Source organism: Plectropomus leopardus, chromosome 2 (assembly GCF_008729295.1).
Source record: "Plectropomus leopardus isolate mb chromosome 2, YSFRI_Pleo_2.0, whole genome shotgun sequence".
NCBI lineage: Eukaryota > Metazoa > Chordata > Actinopteri > Perciformes > Serranidae > Plectropomus > Plectropomus leopardus.
The window spans coordinates 20,735,378-20,754,093 of NC_056464.1; the positions used below are offsets into that span (position 1 = coordinate 20,735,378).

An 18,716-nucleotide genomic window follows, 5' to 3' on the forward strand; every position below is an offset into this window, starting at 1 on the left:
TTACTGTCAAACAGCAAGTCCAGAATGTTCTCTGATCACGTCCAAGTCGTCACAGCTAAAACACTCTCACTCAGACATTTCACTTTAGTAATCTGACAGCTTTTTGTGGCCGTCTGAAGTCCAGTCAGGTAGTCAAAGAAAGCTCAAATCAACACCTGGTCTGGTAATTCAGGGGAAAAAGAAACAAGGACACTGAGGTGAAGATCTAAAATAACAAATTATTTAAGTCTTCCTCCGATCTAAAATGTCTTTTTCCTTCCTGTTTGTTAGATGTGCTGTTTCAGCTTCATGGTGCAGAATGATGAACATGCAGAGTGAAAGAGTGAGACAGTGCACAGAGGGGGAGTGTTTCTCTGTGCTCCTCTTAAAGGAAAACTTAAGTATTTTTCAACCCTATTTTCCCATACTTTTGTGTCTAAGTGACTAATGGAGACAACAGTTTTTGAAATTGGTCCAATATTGAACAAGAGCGCTGAAGTTGGCAAACTGCAATGTAATCTTTTGGTCAACAGCACACCATCAATTTACGTCCACTGGGAGAGCTTGTTTTTGCCACTGACAGGCTCAGATTTTATCATTAGTGTTTGGCAACAAAATAAAATGCTTTTCTTTACTTGTTGCTAATTCAGTCTGTTTATTATTGTGTCTACCCGAGTCTCGCTTAAAGAGAGGTCTCGTTCTGAAGTTGCACCAATGTACTTGTTGCAGGAAGATAAAAAAGAGATCAGTAAAAGGAAGAAAAGACAGACACTTATAATAAACAAATAAACACAGGGTCCAGACTGAAAAAAATAGTTTTCCCTTTTAAATTTAACACTCTTTTTCCACCAAAACTAGCGTGTGTGTGCATATGCATTTAAATGCTGGAAAACCTTCAAAACAGACAACAGACTCCTTTTTCACTGTCGTGTACATGGCTCTGGAGCAGATAAGTATGACTTTTTGTTTTTTGTTGGGCTTTTTTTGTTATTTTGTCATGATCAACGTCAGGGACACTCTAAAATAGGGTAGTTACGGGCAGAAAAGCAGCATGCAGGACAGTGAAAATGTAACACTGGTTAATTTTTTTTATACCTGCTACTGATTCAGTCTTTCTCAAACACGACACTGATTACATTTTGAACAATGTTCGAGCGCTGCTTGGATGGTGACAGATGGTATTTTGTGGCAGCGCGTGTCATCGCATTGCGTCTGTAGGGGGCCGAAGTTAGTGTGTCCAGCAAGTGTTGTGTTTCCATCACTGCCGATCGAAGCCGATCAGAGCCAGAGCTGATAAATAAATGTGTCCAGGGTGTGAATGTTGACTGTTACTGTTCCCATTAAATAAAAAAGCCAGATGTTTGTGGAGTTTTGGGAGGCCGATCCAGTCTGCAAACTTATACAAGTGAGACATGCAAACTTCAGTGCTCGTACACTACGCATGAACTCTCCAGCAGTTTTACAGTTGAAACATAAAATATTGTCATATTCATAGATTCTGGATTTTTCAGTGAGGCTGAAGGAGTAGATGTTATTATAAGAGTTTTTAAACGAGGAAATTAAACTTTTTTGTTAAAAAAACATGTCAGACATGAATTATTATTCAAAGCAGATTATCAAACGTGTCTGGTGCGAATCTCTTAAAAACCCCGCATGACTACTGTAAATCTTTTAGTGTAGCAGTTGAATTTTAATTACAAATCATTTTAAATGCCGTTTTATTTGTGTAGTTTGTGAATCAGATTTAAGTTGTGGTGTTTTGTGCACATCATGCATCGACTCTGAAAGGCTTTCCGGCTCTTTCAAATGTGAAAACAAGGTGACAGGAAAGGACTCTGCCCCATGTGAAACGCTCTCCCTCTCGCTGAGCTGTCTCTGCACACAGCGGCAGAGAAAAGCCCCTGATCGAAATGATTGATTAGTGATGGCAAATAAACTGATGCACTCTGGCTGTCAGTGTTGGCAGGTGAGAAGAGTGAGATGCAAAGAGAGGAACTGCACAAAAAAAAAAGAAAAAAAAAATGGAAGTGAATCCATGAACCTGCCTAATTAATTGTACTGTGTAAGGTTAGGTGCACGTCCTGTATACATTTGGCTAGAAGAACAGATCACTATAAATCAACCAGTCAGTTTTGTCTCATATAATAACAGACTGTATTGATTTCAAAGACTGACCATTTTTATTAAAATGTAATGTTTGTTGTCATAGAAAAGAACTGAAATATATTTTACACATAAGATATAGGATATTATATTTATGTTACCGAAAATGTTCAGTGTTCATTGAATCCGGATTAAGTGGGTGAAATTTTCAGACCCTTACAGCCAGACTTTGTGGAGCTTAATGACCCTTTTATGTTTTTTGACTCAAGCAAAGCTCAATGACTGCTATTTTATTTTTGTCAAGTCTCCCCCTGAAAATATTTTCACTGCTCTTATGTGTATTAATAATGTCTTGCAAAATATACAAATTCTTAAAATTTTGGGAAAAAAAACCAAACAAAAACAAAAACTAAACAGCAAGGAAAATTAAAACTTTTTTTGTGAGGTTGTTTTTTTTTGGTTTTTTTTGGTGATATATATTCTGAAATATAAACTGCTGTCCTAAAATTAGCAAGAAAAGAAAATGGCTCAAGATAAAATTCCAGGTGTATGTTTATAATGTAATTTTGCCATTTCATCCAATTTGTGCATTACAATCAGTTTAAGTAGAATATGAATAGAAATAAATACATGCATATGTAAAACACAATATTAGGGCTGAAACTGACAATTATTTTCATTGCTTATATTGTCAAACTAATGTAAAAAATTAAAAATTAAAAATCTTATTACAATTTCCCAAAGCTAGAATTGGCAGATTCAAACAGCACCTGAAAGTATGACAGGTGTGAAGGAGGAAGTGCAATGTTGAAGACAACATGTCTGCTGGAAATCTGAAGGAAATTTTTTTTTTTTTTTTTTTTAAATCGCTGCAATAAGTGAGACTGTGTGTAGGAGCTTTTCTCTTTGCTTTTGATTATCAAAACAGCTGCTTGTAAATGTTCTGTTGATCTATGAATCAATTACTGTTTTAGCTCTACAACATGTATACACGCACACACACACACACACACACACACACACACACACACACACACACACATAAACAACTGCATTTTAACAAGGCACCTCTAATGGTGCTGATGATTGCTCAGGACTGCTGGTGATCATAATATATTCACGTTATCAAAGCTCATTAAATTGCCTTTGGAGATCAGTAACGTGATCAAACTGCATTATGTCCCATTCCAACACACACCCAGGTTTTACTTCTGCACTCTGCAGCACGCCTGCTCTTATTCAAATATCCATCTCTATTTCCTTTTACGACTGATCGGCATGTAAAAAATGCTCACTGAAATAAATCTCTTTTTTTACTCATTCTGCTTCAAGCTAAAAACAAGTGGTGTGTTGTTTTGTCTTTTTCAGGGCTCACTCTTCTTCCTGTCTCTTCTCAAATTACTGTAAACCATAAATCAGCACAGATAACAGCTGCAGCGGATCAGGTGGAACAAAGACAGACACCGGAGAGCACCGGCACAGAAACATCAGTGACGTACCATATGTCTTCAAAAGTCAAAAAGTAATTAGTCTTAAACGCTTCAACATCGTCTAAACCAGAGAAAATTCAACCTCAAGCAGCTTGATTCTCATATGAAACTGATTCTGTCATAAATCAGGCATTAAAACTCCTTCAGTGTAATGAACAGGCTTTTTATGACTGTGCATTAAATCACGTCAGGTGCTCCCAAAAACGAAACTACACCTGTTATTTTTAAATACAAATGCAGCTATTTCTGCATTAATGTATGTTTGTAATTGTGGACCACAGGAAGATTAGCTGTGCTTTAGGGCACAGCTAGTGGGGATCCTAACAAAAAAACAATATAGCCATCGGGTTGGGGTTTTATAGCAGCGATAGAGACAGAGCGCAATGCATAACATCCTGGAAGCCAAACCCACCACGGAGGAAAACATATTTTCACCACACTATGTAAACAAGGGCTGAAATGCTAACAAAATGCCTGTAGCGAGCTAAAAACAGTAGATACCAGCATGACAAAGGATTATTTTAGCACCTTATGTCTCCCAGAGAGGGAAAAATAATAGTTAGCTTCAAACTCTACAGTTTGTTTGGTCAGATAAGCAAATCTCTGGCTGCTCACGGTACACTAAATGTCAGGCTCCTACAGTCTACTTTCCCCCCATTCTCTCTGCTGATTCCTCACTTCTGCATCCACTTTTGTCCTCTTAAAAGCTATGTGTTTTTTTGGTTTGGCACCTTATTAAAACACAGTTCTGGATACTTTACGCTTTTGGTACTATGTCCTATCACACAGCGCTTTTTAGACATTTTTTTGCTGTTTGCTTGCAGACGTTAATGTAAAAGAGGCACCTTCACTTAATACAAAGTCACTGAAGAGCAATGGATTGTTTCCCCCCCCAGAAGAGGCGGGACTTAAATGTGCTCTGTTTCTATGGTGAGAACAATAAGGGGAAGTAACGTAATAATTTGACAAGAGCACGTGACTTCAACGCAGATACAACTGAAAGTCTGAATTTTGGCACATGCAGTCCAGTGAGAAACTGTCTGAGGCGAGGGGTTGCACATTCTTTGGACCAACAGCTGATGGAAGCACACACGCACCCGTGAGTACGTCTGAGCAGTTTTCCTGTATGTATACATAGTCATGCATGCACACTTATCCTGTGCAGCACTACTCAGCAAAAATATTGTGTTCCCAGGCACATGTTTGCATTCTGCTTTCTTAGACCTGATGGATGACAGTGTCATACTCAAGCTGAGTCTCGAATCACATCGACGGAGGACAGTCTCGGGTCAAAACTGCAGACAAATACATGTCAGGGTCAGCTCAAGCACTTTTCTGCTTGACTCACCTCTTTCGCAGTTTCGTCCTCCAAAACCGAGCGGGCAATCACAGCTGAAGGAGCCCCACAGGTTAACGCAGGTCGCTCCGTTCAGACACGGGTTGTTGTTGCAGAAGTGTCTTTTGGCGGAGCATCCTGGGAGGGGGAGAGAATAAGAGGCTGATTCACTCGTTTGATCTGTCGCACCTCATTATTTCATCAAAGCAGCAAAGAGTCAGAGGGTAATAAACTATTCATAGCAGGTACAATGATCATTTCCCACTGACTCTGCTTCTCTGCTGTGCTCATTATGATCATTATTCTCTTTCCTCTGCCAGTCTCTCTCTCACTTGGCTGGTCCGACAATTAAACACTGTTTGGCTCCAAAAGAGATGAAGTTGAGAATAATGTCTAGATGCCAAATAGCAGGTCAAAACGTACCTGGCAGAGTGCCGTTGTTAGCGATGAAGCTGGCCATGTCTATGTGCTGGTTGTCGATTCGCAGGTTCTTCATGCAACCCACAAACTGCCGGTTGCGGACAGGAAAGTCCTCAGGGAGTTTGGGGACCCCTCCGAGGAGCAGGGGGCCAGTCAGGTCCAGTGATCTGAAAACACAGAACCCGTGAACATTCATACACTCTGAGTTTTTTGCTCTAACTTTACACCATCAACATTAATGGGGGGGAAACGCATTAAAAATTTATCACAGAGTTTAGCAGTGTTGTTTTTCCCTCTGGAGATGAAAACAGAAAACATCCCAATAAAGGGGAAAAAAAGCAAAGCTTAGCTAACACCCCGGAGAAGTGGAACTTCAAAACAAGTTTACTCTCTCTGTTAATGAGCCAACTGCAAAGAAACTAATCAATATAAATTACTGGAGTCAATACAGACGTAATGAGGGAAGATGTGAGGCAGAGATCAAAAGGTTTGTTATTATTATATAAATTTGATTTATCTCCCATAATTCTGCTGATGTAATTCCAGTGGACTCACTTTTTGGATCCTGACTGGCTGCCCTGAGCAGAGCAGGTGTAATTTCCGATCATGTGACCGAACCGCAGGGCCACAGAGGCGTCGCAGTTGTCCACCGTCACCACAACGACCTTCTGGTCCGAGGGGCCCTGCGGGAGGCCAGCCGGGTTTAAGATGGGCTGTGGAGCGAGACACAATCTCATGAATATCAAGATAACTTATGTCTTTATGTTTCTGTGAAGGTTTCAGTCAAAACAGTGAAGATTAAGAATGCTCGGTGCCGTGTTGCCTCGCCTGCACACTGAAGTCCTTTTGTACAATTGAGGATCTGGAGAGCTTTCTGATGCATACATACACCAAAGACTTTGAAAAGACATCTGAGTTTTCAGTCACACATTATAAGATTTTGTTGGGTCATTACTAAAAGACTACAACTAGATTCATTTTTAAATCATTTCCCATCCTGCTCCTGTTGGAAAATGTTACGCCAAACTCCCATTAAGAAAAGACGTTTCAACAATTCCTAACATGTCTGCAAAAACTCTAGAAACTCAAGATAAAAGCTGTCATATGTCAACAATAGTCTTGTCAATTTGGCATGAATATAATCCATAAAAATAAACTGAATTTTAGTACAAACTTTACATTTTGGATTTTGTCCACTGAACTCTCTAACAGCTTCCATTGGTTAGCTGGGCTATTTTGGTCAGTGAAGATTGAGAGAATGAGAGCCAAAGTGTTTGAAAAATTTTGATTTCTCACCAAAATAATGTCTGGTAGGTGGATCAGATACGTCCCAAATTAAACACGGACTCACTCAACAACTAAACCAGTTTTTTCTCCTTTTCCTCCGTGCAGGAGAACCAAGACTCGGTCATGTTCTTGCCCTTCCATGTTTACTGTTACTACCCGAGAGTGCAGCTTTTGTTTCAATATTCACATCAGTGAACTTCATGGTTTGCATGAGCCAAGACTAAAAACTGATAATATTTCACGTTTGATTTTGTAGAAATGTCAGGATGAGAAAAGACTGACTCAGGACAGCTCAGACTGACTTTTATGACCACCTGACACCAAACGATCGAGCACTCGCTAACTGAGATAAAACTCTCTCGAACTTACTCTGACATTTTAAATTTGCCTGTGACAGTGAAATCACTTACAAAGGTTGCTTGATGTAAGACTGGCATGAGTATTTTTCTTTCCATCCAACTGAGGATTTAATAAAGCAGTTATGCTTTTTGTGCTATCGAAAGAATTCATCACAGAGTAACACCATGTTTTTATTTTAGCAGTTTTCATCAGTATTCAAAATAGCTTGATTTACATGGACAAAAGAGAAAGGTTATTATTGTCCTATAGAGTCAAAAACATTCAAGAAGTCACTGAAGGTTCGTCTGCGTAAAGATAATAAAATACTGAATGAAAAGAATGACTGCCGTGCTGCTATTTTTGAGACACTGAGGTATTTTGGTCACCCAGCATTTATAAATAGCATAAAGAAACAGGTTGTTATGAAAAGATCTCATTTTTCTGCAGTGTTTAATTCAGGATTAATCCACAAAGCGATGCAGAAACTTCTGGGGAACCTCAGCCAGTGTTAAGCTTTATGAGCCCGATTAAAAACTGGAGCTCTGAAACTAGGAAACAACAACCAAATAACCAGTCTTCTTGCATCACACTCAGTTCAATCCCAGTTCAGCTTCAGATCACTGTTGTAGAGTATTTCAATAATTCATATCATAACAGCTAGAGCTAAAAGGCAGCGTCTGGCAAGCCACGCACATGCACACACATGCACACGCACGCATACACACACACACACACACACACACACACACACACACACACACACACACACACACACACACACACAGGAGATGAGCTGGCTCTCTGCAGGACGTCATCCCTGTCGACAAAAGATCTTTTTCATTGTCTGAGAAATCAATGGGGGGAGCAACAAAAGGAGGAGGGGTCTGCGGGGGAGAGAATGATGATCCTATCAATAAAAGGTCGCGACCTCTTTTGAAAACGGGCCGTTTCTCTGAGGTCACGTAGAGCTCATGTTAACCCTAAGTGTAGGTTCAAGCTGGTGTCGTGAGCTGAGAGCGGCGCAGTGACCGCTCAACCGCACACACGGCCGACCGGGCTGCCTGCAGGCGAGGACAAGCTGCTGAGCTGTCAGCTGGTCAGACAGGATTTACCAGGAATTAGCTCGTCTCATGTGCAGAGATGACATGAAGAGTTATTGCTGATGCTTTGAAAACGCACAGAAAGTGTCTATTTTTTTATTGTCTAGCTACGTAGTTTAAATGAGGTTAAACTAAAATAGATCCCCGCTGCTGTCTGCAGGAATTATAATTTCACTGATAGCTCTTCTTTGCTGTCTGATCTCTTAATTTAAAAGCTCATTAAAAACAACAACCAGCCAGAGATATACTGTAGACTCTGTCGGCTGGTGAAACATCTTTAGCAGCTCTATCAGACGGCATTTATTAAGACTAAACAGACTTCATCAAGCAATACAGTAATGACAAATACAATTTCAGCCCAAGGCACAGCTGCAATTAAATATCTCTCACATGACTGTTTCATTGAGTAGATTAGATTAAATCTCAGCGAGTCTTTAATAATATGACTCTGTTACTGAGAGGCTGCAGTCGGTTACATTCCTGAACTCACTTTGCATCATGTGATCACAGTGTGATGGGTGTTGGTGATGTGAACGAGATGAGACCAATTATAACCCAAAACCACCTGGCTGTCTGTCATCACCACATCTCACATGACTAACATTTTCATTTCTGGAGAAACACAAACGTCAGCTCACTATGCTGTGGTCACCTTTTTTTTAACCAGAAAAACCTTGAGATTAAAATTCCCTTTTTTCAGTGTCTTGGCCAAGACAGGTAGCAATAAACAAAAACAAGCAATATAAAATACAAAAAAGAGTTACTAAAAGGAACGACTAAAAGCATGTTAATTTATGCTATAAGTGAACCCTAAAAAAATTTAAAAAAACAAGACCAGCTATGTGGCAGTAGTAGTACATAAAGATAGAATAAAACTTTACTGTCTACAAGGGCACAAAAAACGTGTAATATATAAAACTAATACAGTAACAAAGAACCATCAAAGCATACAGACCCCATTCATTCCTATAAAAGATGGTCAGTGGTGCATAAAATCCAAAAAAACTTGACTTCTGTTGGATGAAATTACCTGGATATTTTGCACTGTGGGGTCCACTGAGCAAGCAAGGGGTTATGTTTCGCAAATAAATGCATGTGTTGATTTACAGACGTGTCTTTCACAATGTAAGTCAATGGCATCACATAACAGACTCTGATAATGTGGTTTGGGTACAATGTGAAATTTTGTCTTCGAAGCCTTGTTCTGTTCCTGATAGCTTTGGGTTTGGTCATTCACCGAAAAAGAAAACTTAAAGTGGAACTAAGTGTTTTGCTTTTACATATCATAATGAAGTAATGTTGATGGAAGAATGTAATGGCTTCAGAATAAGCCTCACATTCAGCAATTCTGTCTGCCACCGACGACGATGTCCTGGTAATATGAAGGAACACTTCACAGCACAAAAGAAGCATGTCAACCATTGCCAACCAAAACAAGAAGAAGATAACGTTTTTGTTCTCCCCAGTAGCCATCAGTATCCACGGCTATGGATCAATGCAAGTTCTTTGCAGTTACTATCAGCAGCAGCAGAAATAGTGGATGGTGGAAATACTTAAGCAACTGTGGTAGCTGCTATCGTTTCATCTTTGCAACACAGACGCCACAATAATACCACTTGAAAATGCAAGGTGGGGACGGGGAAGTTTTCTGTTTCCACGTTAAAGGATTAACACAGTTATTACAATTTGTCCTGAGGGAAACTGAATGTCTGTACAATATGTTATGGAAATCCATCCAATAGTTGTTGAGATCTATCAGACAAATCAAAATTGTGAACCTCGTAGTAGCATGAAAAACCAGAAATCACTAAAGTCAGAAGTATGCAGCATTTGAGAATCATGAATGTTTGCAGCAAATTTTATGCCAATCTATCAAAAAAGCTCTTGAGATACTTCATCAGATAAGTGAAAACTTTGACTTGCTGGTGAAGAAAGATGCAAAGAGAGGTGATCACCAGAGTCAGCAGTATTCATCTTCTGAGGACCATGAATATTTGGACAAAGTTTTATGGCAATCCATATAATAGCTGTTGAGACAAATAAAATACAATAAAATAATGTGTCCTATGATTTGTGGCTCAGCAAAAATCAGTGATGAAAATGCATATTGCATTTGAAACAGAAGACGGAGGCATCTTACAACGCCTCTCAGAGTTCATCCTGAGAAAACACAGGCTGAGAACCATCAAGATGCTTAACGTTTTATTAATATCATTTATTTGGTGGCCATTAAAATGTACGCTAGCCAGCTCACTTCTCAGTCTGTGGTTGTGTGACTGAACTATGAAGTCAAGCAGAATGATAAAACCCTCCATCCTTGTTTTATAAACTATGTACAAGATTGATGGACTCACTTGAAAGCTGTTGAGTCACGCTCAATTGGCTGTCCAGAGCTGTACAAAGATATTAGAAACATTTAACAAGTTTTCCTTCAACCGGCTTTGTTGTCGAGCAATGTTCCCACAGGAAGTCCCAACACTTATTTTCCTGACTGTGAGAGTCACTGTTCATCACCGCAATGTTAAGTAGACGGAAACAGACACTGAAGGTGCCTTTAACTTTTCACTTGATGCTCCAATTTGTTACAAATTTGTTGATGATGAAAAAAGCAAACATACGGAGTGAATTGCCAAAGGTGAAATCATCCGACATGCTCTTTTCCACGGTTTTCCCTTCGCTGTGAAAGCTCTGGAACAGGCAGCGCTCCAGATTGGACGCTCCTTTCATTGACCTCTGCTGTCATCAGTCACGGCTGTTGACTCTCCAATAATGACTGTCTGTGAGGACGTCTTTCTGCCACACAAAACCCCGTCCTGTCAGCCCTGATTGGAGCGCACATATTTGCTCAAGACCACATTAAACACCGCTCTCACTCGCCGCTACAGGGGATTATGGGAATATGAGTTCCCTGTCACAGAGGGTGACAGGGGTTGTGCTGGAGGAGCATGGCAGCAAGCAGCACAAATATGGGATCTTAAGATTGACTGGAAAAACCATAGCAACAAGAGGGGTCGGCCCTGAAGCGCAGCGTCCCCGTTCAAAGCCCGAGTCAATACTTCTCTCAGCTTTTCTTTGCCCTCCTTTCGCTCCTCTCCTGCTCTGCTTTTCTGTCCTCGCTGGAGAACAGAGAGAGGGGCACCTTCCCCGGGGCCGCATCATTCACTGCCCATGGTCCCAAAGGAAGCAGAGCCCAACACAAAGGCAGCGGTCATTGCCATTCTCCACAGTCCCCCACCATCCTGAAAGCCACATTTCAATCTAAAATGCCCCCTCCCCGCCTCACCCTGCCCCACCCCCTGCGGACAGGGACGGGTCAGAGTGGGCCACATGGGATACCTCCAGAGGGAGGAGCCAGGTTTCTACCTCAGCGACTCACGGGATGTGGAACATGAGACGAGGACGGGGAGGATTACTTTAGCGAGAGCTGGGGGGCTGGACCTGGGACACTTGTGGTATAATCAGTACTAAAAGAAAGGCATGTATGCAGTATAATGACTACACATCTGATAAGGTTACATTTTGATACAGATAGAAAACATACTTAATATGATATGATGTACAATTCATGAATTCCTGTTGCTTGCTATTAAGAAATGACCCAGTTTCTGTGAGTTTATGTCATTAGTTAATGCATAAAGAAGTATTTCACCTCTGGAAAGATGGTCTTCTCACAAACCTGGACTGTGTTTGCAGAAATACTTTTGAAACTGGTGCTACGTGACCATAGAAAACAGAAGAAAATCACTTTTGCATTTTCTTTAGCTGAAGAGGTAGAAAAAATCCAACTACTACAATGCACTTCCTTCCAGTTAAACATCAAGCTAAAATATGTTTCTGAAAACATTTATGGAGAGAAATATGCAACACAGAGACAATATAGTAATAATATTTGTTCACATTAAATCAGCGCTGCTTAGTTTTGCTGGTTAATCTGTTTTTTCAGCCTTGTTTTCAGTCTGCCACCAACTTCTGGTTCACAAATTCTCCCTTTACAGCCAAACAGAGCACTAAAATATGTTTCTGTAGACAATTTGAGCAGGGTTTATGTTAGCAGGCATATGCCAGCATCATGGATCACATTCTCTAGGAAGACGTTCAACACACTATACGTAGATCTTCTCACAGATCAGACTGGAGATGTACTTTATTCACCCTGGCGAGCCAGAGTGTGGATACCAGTCTGGTGATTTACAGTATTCAATAGACCTCGTCTTCATTTACATTATTTTTAATTTGATGTTCAAATGTAGGCTGTTACATGGCTATATAAAACATATGTCTGGTAGCTTTTCTGTTTGCCTGGAATTCTGTAATATTAACCGCCATATTGGCCGTAAAAAAAAAAAAATCTAGTGTAAACCCTGATTTTAAGCGAGAAATAGGCAATACAGTGACAGAATCTCAGTATTCATTTGATCCGCGGTGCCTATGATTTGTTGTTTTTTGTTTTCTATGATTATGTGATTTTAATGAACTTATCCTTCAACTCCAAAGTTGTAGCAGGACCAAGGACAAATGTAATTTGACTAATAAATCTACTTTCTATCTTCTAGTTTTAGTTTGATTGCTTATGCTGACTGGTTTAGCCTGAGTTTGTGATCTCTCTCTCTTTTGATCCAATTCCTCACTCTTTGTGTCTGTGGCGGCAGAAGCGTACAAAAACACAGAAGTGCTATCTGGAGGTCAAACTTTATTCTGGTTGCAAATAAATTTCCCAATTGGATATTAATAAAGCTTTTAATTCTGATTACAATTCTGAACAGCGGCCCAACAGACAGCACATTTTTTACTAACAAATGAGCAGGGAGATCTAGGCGATGGTGAGATGGGGGAAAGTTTTTCACAGTTCATTTACACAAACTACCACATTGTTATGATACAAAGCTGGTTGACAGTTAGCAAAGTATCCCTTTGAGAAATGACCCAGTCACTATGAGTTCATGTGATTTATCACTGCTTAATGGCTCATCAATTAATGACCATTGACTTTATACATTAATTTATATGTCACAAAATCAGCTGGAATCCAGTTAGATAAAAAGAGAACGTTTCAGACGCAGATCCAGTACCTCCTCTCAGAGAAATGTGAAGCTTTTCTATCAAACTAATGCTCTGATGTCAAATGTCTGCATGTTGCACTTGTACTGTACATACAGACGTGACATGAACAGAATCATGTCCTCTTCAAACATGCAGCACACTTACAGATGTAAAACTACCAGGTCAGTTAAACCACAAAAGACCCAGAGACTCCACAGTGATTAATGAGACTATAATGTCTCCTTGGCAAAGAAACGACAACTTTTCATCCAAAAGTCGACAAGATTTCCCCCTTCATCACTTCTTCTGGCTAAAATCTGACACGGTCGTGTTATCATAGTCACTGAATAGAAAATGTGAGCAGCGGGGGTGTTGCCTGGCAACATCTTTATGATGCAAAGTGACTTCCTCAATAGACTAAAATGTGACATCCTGTGTGTTGGTCCTGGGTGGGAAAGTTACTGAGCGAGCAGAGACAACAGCTCCATACATTCCTGCTCCGATAGAGTTGTTGTGGTGTTCTTACACAGAAATGTATTAGTCAAAACATATTTAACCCAATCTGAGCATGTCTGGAAAAACATTGGCTTCCCACTCTCCAGCTTTCATTCATTCATTAACCCACCCTCCTCCCCTCCCCTCCCCTCCCTTGTCTGTCTCCGTCAGTGTCTAGTTGGCACGTTGGCTCTCTTCCAGATCATCAGCCTGTCAGCAGCGATTCTTCAGTCTGACAGAGCAGCAGAACTAAAGAGGCTCCGCAACAAATGTACACTACAGTTAGTCCTCTACGGCTGTCCTAAAGACGAAGCTTTTTATCGAGAAAGCGTGTCACTTATTAGCGTTCAAACTGTCTGTCGTCTGCAGCGGATGAAACCTGTGACCTCATTTCACTCTGAATGTTTTCAGTAACTATGTCTGGTATTTCACTGCCACACCTGATGAGGAGCGCAGCAGCAGACAGATTTAACCAAAGGTATGTCAGCTATGGTGTCACAATTAAAAGAAGGAAATTAAAAACCCTAATCAGAGCATCGTGAGGTTTTATCGTGGCCATTCTTGCTTGAAGGAGTAGTTTGACATTTTGGGAATTATACTTACTGGCATTCAGGCGAGGTCAGATAAGATTGATACCACCCTCATGACTTTATGCCAAATATAAAGCTAAAACCTGCAATCAGGTTATCTTAGCTTAACATAAAGACTGGAAACAGGGGGAAACAGGTAGCCTTGCTCTCTCCAAGGACAGCAAAATGAGCATATAACCCCTGTAAAAACACAGTCAGTCATATTTACACATCAATTTGCAAAGTTAAAGGAGCAATGTGTAGGATTTAGTGGCATCTACAGTGAGGATTGCAGATTGTGACCAACAAACTTCTCCCGAGCGCCAAACGTGAACTCAAGGTGAGGCTTCACAGTATTTTTTTTTTTTTTTTACCAGGAGCTAAATTACCCTTAAGCATCTCCCACAATCCGAAACAAACAGCCCAGGAGGTTTAAACTGGTAAAAACAGTGAATAAAGCAGATTCATGTTACAAATCAGAAGTGTAGAAATCAGACTACACTGTGCAGCTAGTTGTGAGGAGGCTGTTAACTACAGTGAGCAACGTGAAAATGCAAATGGCATAATCTAGAGCCAGTGTTTGGTTTGTCCATTCTGGGCTACTTTAGCAACATGTAACGAAAACACAACAATTCTTATTTTCAGGTGAACACACATTAAAAAATAACACACTTATTATTTTATATTCAATTTCTCATATATAGTCCCCTAAATCCTACACACTGGACCTTCACAGAAAAAATATGTTAATTATTGAATATTACTGGTGCTGGTAGGCGGATTTTGTTATCTTCAAGCAGAGCCAAGTTTATCTAATATAATATAAATTATTTACCACAGAGATGAATGATATGAAATTTATCATCTAACCCTCTAGGAGAGAGCAAATATGTTTACTTCCCAAAATGTCAAATAATTTTTGTAAATCTTCAAAATTGCTAATGTCAAAATAGAAACAACAACTGTTCTTATTTGTTATATATTTACTTACTTAGAAAGCAGAAGTCTAACAAGCAAGCAAATGTTTTGGATAATGCCATTTTCTGTGTGTAAGCTCCACACTGAGATACTGTCCAAAACACCTGTGCTTGTTATTCATCTGCATTGTGAAGAAAAGTACAACAAATAATAACTCTTGCAGTTTAAGTCTAAACCTAATTATACATCAGGCTTTGCAAACACATGGTGTTTAAGGATTAGTGACCTCTATTAATTCACTGTGGATCATACCTTGTTGTAGTAGTGGACCTCCACCACGTGCCACTGGCCGTCGCTGACTCCTCCGAGGATGTACGGTGAAACTGTAGTTTTGGTCTCACCTGGAAAACAATGATAGCAGTGAATGACTGAAACACACTCAGTACAAAAATGGTATGACAGTAGAAGAAATATCTGCAGTAAATCAAAATGATAAAAAACAAATAAACCAATAACCGTCCTACCTGCAGAGAAGGTGAGCTGTATCTGCTCATTGATGATCTCCATGGCGATGAAGTCATGTTTCTCATTGAAACGACCGTTGTAGAGTAACAGACCGTTGGACTCTTTGGTAGCAAATCTGAAAAAATGGACAGCATTTTTTATTTAATTACATTTGTCACTACCCATTCACATCACTGCTTACTTCATGTATTTATTCTACACATATTCACCCTGTTAATTAAAGATTCAGGCTGATGATTTCAGGCTATTATTTATATTTTTATACTGTCAACATATTCAATGAAAAGACAGATTTACTATCCAGGAATTGTTGTTTACTGTTTGTAATCAGTGTCACCAAAAGTGAAAGTGAAAACCAGCCTTCTGCTTTCGGCCTGCTGCTTACAGTGATTGCTCTCTTTTTATAAAGTCTTGACCTCACCTGTGTGCTGTGTCCAGGCTCATCCTGAACACCGCAAAATAAGGAGAAAATCAGAAAACACGGGCAGACGCCAGTTTCTGCAGATAAGTACACCGCCTCACACTTTAAGTGTGTCATAAGTGATGATCAAGAGGGATTATGTATACATTGTTTTTAGAAAAAATCCTGCATATTATACCTTTAATCTTACGAATTATTGTCTACATAGTCAAAGCCTGTATAGCTTATTCCTCTTTGCCTTAGACCTCAATTGTTGTCAAAAAACTACAAAAAACACATGTTGCACACTGTTGCACTGGATGACAGGTTCATTCATTACGATGAACCAGGGCACTGTGATCTATTTTAACTCAATCCCACACTGCTGCTGTAAATACTCACTGGAGAACTAAATGGGTATAAATCCATGGCAGAAAATAGTCCCCAACAGAAACGCTGTTTACTTCTGTTTGGATAACCTTTATTAAAATGACAGTGCCCAGCTGTTTTAGGAAATGGAGCTCTTCAAAAGAGAAACGACTTATTTGTGATCTGCTTCATGATGCCTTTCATAGGAACGAAGGAGATTGGGGCTAGGGTTTTGACTCTCTGCCTGAACCTGATTGGGCCAACCCTGACACGCCGCGTTCACTCTGGGATTAAGTTTGGTCAAGTTCTGGAGATTGTGTCTCAAATGTCTGTTACTGCACTGAAAAAGACTTTGGTCGACTTTAGCATGTGATGAATGTTTGAATATAAAAAATATGTATAATTTTTACAATGAAAATTCAGATTTTTAAGGTCGCTTGGGCCTGAAACTGCTGCCGTTGTTCAGGCTTAGATCAGGCTTGGACAGAAACTAAATGTGTACATATAAGATCGAGCCTGATGTTTTGGGCCCAATCAAAGCTCAAATTGGGACTTAGTGCCACAGACAGGGCTGTGAGGTTTTAAGAGGAGGAACACATTATTGGTTTTAGTCTTTTGCCGGGATTTATTGAAATGAAGAAAAACACAGTGTGACACCAGCCTCCAAACATAAAGATACATGACAGGAGTGCTGACGAGGACTTTAGAAAAGCATTCAGCCTGAGCTGCTCCACGCTAACAGACAAAAGAAGAGAGAAAAGAAAGAGGGCAGTGGTCTTGTTTGACCCATTTAAAAATATCCATACTATCCCCTCACATTCACTTTGCTTTCCTCTCACTCTGGAGCGCTACAGTAATGCAGTGTGACGTTCAACTTACTCTCCTGAAGATGAGCTGAAGATGTAACAATGCAGAGGTTTGTCAAAGATCACTGAACAGATAATGAGGTTAATCATGAACACAAGGCCGAGTCGGACGGAAAACAGTCCTATTTGCAGCAGCGAAGGAACACAGAATCTGCGTGCCATGAATAGATATCACAGAGCCACATTAAATGACACACTACAACACAGAGACAGAAAACTAGGGCAATGTCAAAGCTGCACTGTGGGGGAACACATTACCGCAAGTAAAGAAGAAGCACACGGGAAGACAGTTTGGAGAAACGACAGCTTCAAAATTTCTCACACAGACAGCTGCCAGTGCTGTAACCACAGACTCAGTTTCACATTTCTGTTTGCATCTTGATGGTGAAACCAGATTGGCCAGGGCTGCTGCATTGCATGATCCTCGCATATTTATGCACATTTCAATATATCTGCACATATGGTTCGGACTCGGGGGGGGGGGGGGCAGAGAGCTCACTCTCTCTCAATCTGGGATCAAAGTATGGACGTATGTGGTGGAGCACATGGTTTAAAAATATCACACTTTACCTGTCAGCTGGGGTCTGTAGTCGTAAATCTGACATGGAAATGGGTCACTGGGATGTGTGAAAGTGTGTTATAACAAAGAAAACAGCACTAACTGCCGGATTTATTCATTATCCATCCCACAGGGGACACAACAATGAGTCTCCAGCGCACATCTGCCAACCGAGAGGCATGTGTGGCGCACTGGCGTCAGTGTTTTCTGGTCATTTACTCCATTAACATGCAGCTTCGTTTCCCTCAAAAGGACTAATTACTTTTTTCACAAACTTAATGAGACTTCCTTCTTTATCTGAGCCAAAACTGGGCTGCACTCTCCTCCAAAGCTGCTTTATCTTGGAGGAAGTATGTCACCCATACATCCAAATATCAATACATGCCCTCAGACAACATGAGCAGCAGCCCACCCCCTCCTCTTTCAGACTTCAGGGTTTGGGGGTATGCTGTCCATGATGCTGTTTGTACAGTATTCTCGAGCTGCAGAGGAGCCAGTGGAGCCAGAGGGCACGGCACCGCTGACCTGCTTACTGAGGAAACAATAATCATGACCTCAGAGGAAAGCTCCAGCTGACAGTAACAGCAGAGACAGAGCAGTCGGACAGCGTCTATATATCCGGTAAAAAAAACAGAACGCCAACTAGAGTTATTATCCAGAGTCTATAAAAGCTCACTAGGCTCTCAGTCTTTGATGGATCGATTTAAAAGGCGTCTCCGCATTGCCCCCCTGAGCCCTCTGAACTATGAGAGTAATCAGCCGGAGCTAAATACTGACTCAACTGGCATCACTGCGCGTCGCATTAGGGCACCCATCAGTAAAAATAACAACCAGCCTGCCCTTATGTAGGCGGCCATGTCACGCTATGCTAACATGCTGCCATTCATAGGACGTGTGCAGCTGTGAGGAAATAAAAAAGCT

At 40.5% G+C, this 18,716-nt stretch overlaps 1 protein-coding gene across 1 annotated transcript in view; it reads right to left on the reverse strand.

Moving 5' to 3' along the window:
* The window catches only part of celsr2 (cadherin, EGF LAG seven-pass G-type receptor 2), a 92,612-nt gene that overhangs the window by 20,893 nt on the left and 53,003 nt on the right, over positions 1-18,716 (reverse strand). The window contains 5 exon segments of the mRNA XM_042510454.1: positions 4,921-5,046; positions 5,332-5,495; positions 5,884-6,041; positions 15,389-15,477; positions 15,601-15,716. Of these exon segments, the coding sequence (XP_042366388.1) occupies positions 4,921-5,046; positions 5,332-5,495; positions 5,884-6,041; positions 15,389-15,477; positions 15,601-15,716 (653 nt within the window).